General features: G+C 43.4%; 1 protein-coding gene across 1 annotated transcript; it reads left to right on the top strand.

Moving 5' to 3' along the window:
- Positions 1–2,582: 2,582 nt before the first annotated feature.
- Positions 2,583–6,619, top strand: LOC139663073 (growth arrest-specific protein 1). The gene has a single exon (XM_071541604.1). The coding sequence runs from the start codon at positions 2,706–2,708 to the stop codon at positions 3,450–3,452; it is 747 nt and encodes a 248-aa protein (XP_071397705.1). The 5' UTR covers positions 2,583–2,705; the 3' UTR covers positions 3,453–6,619.
- Positions 6,620–6,932: the final 313 nt, after the last annotated feature.

The following is a 6,932-nucleotide window of genomic DNA, read 5'->3' as shown; positions in this document are numbered from 1 at the left end:
ATGTTTGCTTTGCTTATTTTATCATGATAAATATTGAATTCTAGATATTAAGAATGCACCGTTTTGTTTTAGAAGAAATTTAGGCTAAGCCACAGTTTCTTCAACTAATTTTGTTGCTGTCGGTGCCGGACCACTGCTGAATGAGAACAGAGGCATCATGGTTTTTCAATACAGTGGTTCTTGTCCTGTGATAGATGCACAGTCCATTCGTAACATTACAGTGATACGAAAGGCAGGAAAAGTTGCAATAAGTACTTCTTTTCTTTGTTATAGCTACTATAACCTGTCATGTGTGTTCAGTGAGACAATATTAATGGGTGGAACCGGAGCCATAAAGCAAACTCTTTGCTGTGTATGAGTGTGACTTTCAATAATAATTATAGACCAATTGTGATTTCTGTTGTCATCCTGTGGAGCTGATGTTTCAGGAAATGGCTGCCATGACACGCAGTTTCTTCTCCTACTTTGGTTGTTTCTTTTCACATTATCCCTGTTATTCTTTGTCTCTGAAAGGATCTCAATGATTTTGAGTTGAAAATACAATAAACTAATTTTTAGGATAATGCCCATCCTTCCTCTTGTTTTTTCATGATGTTTGTGCAGGACAGCTAGTTGGTCAGTTGTCAGTAGTCTTAGTCTGCAGCGGCCTGAACACCAGGTGGAGACAAAAATACACACAGAGCATCCCGGAGAGAGAGGTAGACCAACCAGAGAGGAGCTGATTCAACATGACTGACAGCTGTGTGATGTGATGGTGTGGAGTATTAGTACTATACTATACTATAAAATATAAATGTCATATTTAATATGAGGGAAAACACCTTTGTTGTAAGTGGCAGCACTTTAGTGACAGAGTTATTCACATGATGAATAATCCATCTATCTGTACAGAGAGAGAGAAATATGTATGTATGTACGTACATACATACATACATACATACACACACACACACGGACACATACACACACACACATACATACATACATACATACATAGATATATAGACGGATAGATAGAAACATGTTGTAGATATATTATACATACATATTAAATTTAAAGATTTGCCAGCAGCTATCCCTAATACTTGAAGTCTTGAATAGATATCAGGTCAGGCATCCATCTGGTTTGTGGAACTGCTTGTGCAAAACTGGCACAGTCTCTCGGGGGGGGGCAGGCCTGCTTTGGAAAAAAAAAAAAAAAAATCTAAGGCAGCCTGGGTGCTTTTTTCCCCCCCAAATCAAGTTAGTTACCATTTCAATGCCAGGAAAGCCTGAGCTATTGGTAGTTTTCAAGTGTGGTGTGAAAGGGGAGAGCTGTAAAATATATTGATGCTGAAACCTCTCTCTATTGATAGGCCCCAGTGCGTGAACAATCTTCAGCCTGGAAAGACACTGGGCCACTGCATGGCCAATCTGACACAATTGGGGTGAAACGGGCCAGAAAATACTATTCTCTCCCATTCTCTTCTATCAATCAGGGCTTAAAAACTCGGCAGAATGAGGAGCAGGAGAGGGGGGGGGGGGGGGGCCGACAATTAGTGAGAAGAAGAAGAAGAAGGAGTGAAAGTGTGAAGTGAAAACCCTTCACGCCAGTGCAGTTATCATAGAGGTTTCCCCTCCTCTGTTTATGGCTAAAAGGGAACAGATTTGTTTTTCTGCGCTGAAAATTGGAGAAGTGGGTTGCAGATGTGAGCTTCTTGCAAAGGAATGCGTCTCGCAACCCCCCTGCCTCCCCCTTTTTACTTGTGCAATAGCAGAGGAGAGGACCACACAGACCCTGGGTTTCATACAGGAAATATTATAAACAATTTCATCCAGCTCATCATATACTGTGCTGATTTGTGCGCAACAACTATGTCGCTATAGGCCTAGAAATGGGTCCCACGGCTGACTCCTCAATGACGACCAATCGGTGGCCAGGATTGTAAATGAGAGAGAGGGGGGAAGGAAAACTTTCCTTTCTTTTTTTCTGCAGAAGGAGGGGTGTTGTGGGGAAATGCTCGGCGGACCGTGAAGCGTAACAGCAAGAAGAGGGACAAAGACGCACATAGCGGGACAAAATGCGACAGATAGAAACCTGTTTCGACCCCAAAAAATGCGGAATACGCGGATGGGTGTTAATCTAGAGAAATTTGACAGAATGGAAAACAAGAGTCGAAACAAACAATGGCACGAAAGATGACTTCGAGTGGACAAACTGAGTCGTGGACAATAACTCGGAGAAGAATGCGCGTCAACTTTGGATACAGCGCTTTTCAACGCGGTGCTGTGCGCCCAGCTCGCCATTGATGCCGATGGCATGGAGCACACACACAGTTTTGGAGTGTAAATTCTCACTTTTTAACGGACATTATTCGCGGAATGCGTATTACTGCGCTGTTTCTCCTCTCTGCAGCCACGCGTGGTGATTTCTCTACAGACTCCCGAGTTCCACTACTGCAGAGCGCACAGGCAGGAGGCTCCTGCACGCTGCAATAATACAAAAAGTTTGTGGCTGATTGTTCAAGATCAAATGTGCTTAGCGCCTCTGAATACATTGGTGACAGACTGTGGGCGGCTGCAAAGCGCACGTATGGGAGACTTCTGCACTTTGTGAATGATTGTCGAAGATTAAACGTGTTAATTGTCTCCAAATTCATTGTCCTAATGTGCCGAGCTTTCTGGTGGAGAAGGTGCGCGTCACCGAACTAGAACTTCATCCAAGCATGAAATGTTGGTGCAGCGCCCTGGCGCTTCTCCCATGGGTGCTGGTGGCTTTAGATGCCCAACTAATCTGCTGGCAGGCGCTGCTTCGGTGCCACGACGAGCCAGAGTGCGAGCTTGCATACAGTCAGTACATAGCGGCGTGTGAAGGCAACATCAGGGGGACCAGGAGGCAATGCCCGAGCCACTGCATCAACGCGCTGATAAGACTGAATCACACCCGCAGCGGGCCGGACCTGGAGACCTGCGACTGCGCCCAGGACCAGGAGTGCCTTAACGCCAAGCGAGCCATAGAGCCGTGCCTCCCGCGCAGGCACCCGGGCGACGCCGGGGGGATAGGATGCACCGAGGCCCGGCAGCGCTGCGAGGAGGACAGCAGCTGCCACAGCTCGCTGACCGCCTACCTGTCCTACTGCGGGCAGCTCTTCAACGGCAGGAAGTGCTCGTCCAAGTGCAAAGCCACCATTCAGCAGATGCTGTTCATCCCGAACGGCATGCTGCTGAACCGCTGCGTGTGCGACGGCGTGGAGAGGCCTTTCTGTGAAGTGGTCAAGGAGAACATGAGCAAACTCTGCTCCATCGGAGACCACAGCGTCATTTCAGACCAGCCAGATGTAGATGATATCTATGAGGATGAAGTGTACGACAAGAACGACCAGGAGGAGATCGATCACGAGCATTCTGCTGCCCAGCGGCTGTCTGGCTACATGCCTCTCCTGTATCTTCCTCTGGCACGGATATTATTTTGAGATGGGCTCTTGGTGTAACAGTTGCTGGATTCATTAACAATAAATAGTAATGTGATACTTTATTGACCCCCCCATAGGGAAACTTGCCCCCTGGAGCTGGGAGGGGTTCAATGACTTGCTCAAGGACACTTCAGCAGGCCTGACACAGGACTTGAACCCCCGGTCCGCTGGTTGAAGGAAGGTCTCTTTAACCACTAGGCCTCCCTGCCACCCCTATTTTGTTGCAGGGTGATAGTGAGCACAGTAGTGTTTTGTGTAGGCCTTAAACACAACCATCCACTTTTCATACCAGTTCCTCAGCACACACACAGGAAACCTAACGTTTGCTTTGCGATCTAAATCTGCATGAACCGCTCAACTTTGTGCTACGCTGAGAGAAAGCCTGTGGTCAAAAGATTGCAAAAACCCCTTCAGGTGATCGTTTGAAAGGAAGTGAACCAAACTTGACTCCTTTTGGTGGCGTTAGGCTACTTGTTGCTGGGCATTGCCATTTTGTGTGCCTTTAAACAGCCCCCTGTTTGTTTTGTTTGGTTTCAATGGTCCTTGGAGTGTGGCTTTATTAAGACTTAAGACAAACATTGGACCCGTCCAGTCTCTGTTTGCTCTCCTCTTCATTTCAGGGGCCTCTGCATTGTTGCAGCAACCACACTTCAAATATTTGTGGGAACGGTCAGGGGACAGACAAGGGTTTGGGATCAAGTAGTTAAATTAACTGAAGCGCCTCTCCAGCAGTCTGTCTGGGACCCCTCCCCCATACGAGATTGTTTTATTGAACTTTTCCTGAGAGAGAGACCCCCCCCCCCCTTCCTTTCCTTCTCTCTTCTGTCTCCCCCCCTTTCACGCCTCTTAAAGACCCCCTGTCTTTTAGAGTGGTGCTTTCCCCTCCCCAGATAACGAAACCATAGGCTACTTGTCAATTCAAGTCAAGTTTATTTATAGAGTGCTTTTAACACGCAGGAATGTCACAAAGTGCTTTCTCAAATACAGAGGAAGACGGACACTAATAAAAACGAGATAAGAAGAATTTCATTGCAAACTCCAAGAAAGCTACTTGTCCTCAGAATGGTTCCACAAGATGAATGTACTTTTGAAGGGTTTCATTCCAAAATGGGTTTTGAGAAGAACTGCTAACCTGAAATCCTTGACATATTTCAAAAACAGAGTTAATACCATCCTCAAATATATTTTTATTTCGTAGGTCAAGGTCTTAAGGTAGCTCATAACAGTAATAATCTTATAAATAATGAGTTTCACTTTCAAGACAAATCATTTTTCTCATTTTGGAGCAAAACCTTTCATTTATCACATGTATAAAGTATATGCAGGTATACATACAGTAGGCCTACACCACAGAAGAAGCATTATTTTTTTATACATGAAATGGAATTGATTACTCATCTTGAAACATTCACAACAAAACTTGAGTAACATGCTGGATTAGATCATTTATGACACAAGTTGCATTAAATGCAAACTTCGCTTGGATAGTGTTCTCTATCTCTTAGCGTTTGTTTTTATCTGCTTGGAGTACCAGATGGGTGGGGTTGATAGCATCAGGACAAATCAGATCATGTCAAGCAAGTTTTCATAGACAGAAAAGTGTACAAACTCAACTTTCAAACACTTTCCTGTGATTGTGTAAACTTGTGTCAGTCACTGGTTTGCCTTGTGTGGCAATCCCCACCCATCCAGCAACTCAAGTCAAACAAACCATAAACAAAGTAATTGCAAATACTATTTGACCCATGTAGTGGCTAACTGAAACAAAAGAAACAAAAACCTTCTTTTGCCACTCTTGCAGGATGTAAAGTTTCTGACTCGCGGTTTCAAAAGGCAAGCTTCCACTTAAACCTTCTGTATCTTAATAATCCATATGGCATAAACGAGGCAGGTGTAAGATAAAACAAAATAGGTGATTTATTCCACAAAAGGTGTCAATTACAAAATAAACCGTCTCCACGTGGAGTCCTAATCTAGCTATCTGTTCTTTTTCTGATCTTACTACAAATTGCCTACAGATACGGTCACGGTCAGAAAACTGCTGCTCCACGTCCCGCTCCATTGAATACCTTCTGCCTACTAGCGCATGCATACTGATGCGCACATGGATAATTACTTCAATTACTCCAGTTTACGATAGCAGGACATACTAATAGAGCACAGATAAGCATCTTAGATAAATCACTGCTGGATAAATATGATTGAACATCACAAATCAAATGTTAAGCATTCCAAATGACATAACGTCAAATATAATGTTAATGCAAAATTAAATTTCTTATAACTACAAATGATTCAAATGAGGCACAATATGCTAAATAAACCTGATGTACCTTATGGCTCTAACAACCCAGGTCTGGTTAAATGTACTGGGTTTCTTCACAGATTTGTAACCTTTATTGATCCTGGGAAAGTTAACAATGCATGTATGCTCTTTGTCAGCGCTGCACTGTGTCACATTCACATAGCTGCACATATTTCCATCAGGGAGCTGCTCAGTACAACCAGTTTTCTACTGTTGGCCACTGAGCAGCTGAAGCAATTGAGGGCTGAATGCCTTGCTCAAGGGCTCCTCAGTGGGCCTAGCTGTTGAGAGAAGGGAGAGTGTTTCTCATTCACTTTCAATACCCCGATTTCCCCAGCTAGTCCAGGGATTTGAACCAGCAACCTGCCAGTCAGTCTCAGCTCCCCTTCTCTAACCTCTAGGCTACCACTGTCCCACGTTAAGCTGTTTGGTGAAAAGGGAAAGCAAAATCAATGTCTTTGTTCATATTGATCTCTTGTAAAGAAGCTGCCTGTTTGTTCATGTCTATGCCACTTGAAATTGTCGCTAAACTAATCTTTGTTTTGTTATGAAGGTTCAGAATGTTGTTTTGTTTTTTTGACCTGATCACTAGCTGTTGGCCTTAAGGAAAATGTTGATAAATGTTAAATTATGAAACTAGAATATAAAGAATGTATATATTTTACAGTTATATGCAGTAAGATAAGCCAGTGTCCGGCCAGTGTTACTTTAATGCAGTTAATACAATATAAACACACAAAAGTAGCTCATATTTTGTCTACAAAACCTGACGTAACGTTTAGATTTTTCATCTCATCATGTTGGAATAACATTTAAGAGCAGCGACTTCCATATAGGAGGGCAATTTTTGTAATAAAATGTTTATGAGCTGAATTGCTTACTGCTTCACTTTTTCCACTGAGGAAAAGTTATGGAGGTGGAGTCTCTAACATGCCTCTTTTACATGATCAGTGTTTTTAATCTGTGTCATCGTGTAGGTACAGATAGAGTCTTAACTCCTGACTTTTTGAAGACAAGGTGTTCACCTGAGAGCAGTGACATTTTGTCCACTTTAGACTGCCGTAACACAATCTTTCTAAAAGGTTAAAAGTTGTCTCAGTGTGATGTACACAGTATTTGACATATGTGAGCAACAAAGGGACAGTTTATTGATAGCAAATGTCATTCTCAAGTCA

The sequence above is a fragment of the Centroberyx affinis genome, unplaced genomic scaffold, assembly GCF_046629955.1.
Source record: "Centroberyx affinis isolate AG114_WGS23_722 - 3 ecotype Tasmania unplaced genomic scaffold, CSIRO-AGI_Caff_v1 ptg003909l_1, whole genome shotgun sequence".
NCBI classification, from domain to species: Eukaryota; Metazoa; Chordata; class Actinopteri; order Beryciformes; family Berycidae; genus Centroberyx; species Centroberyx affinis.
Note: the sequence above shows the minus strand (reverse complement) of the source record. Positions and strands in the feature narration are given on the sequence as shown.

What these genes read in the sequence shown, in the direction of transcription:
- LOC139663073 (XM_071541604.1), top strand. Translation starts at nt 2,706, where the DNA reads ATGAAATGTTGGTGCAGCGCCCTGGCGCTTCTCCCATGGGTGCTGGTG.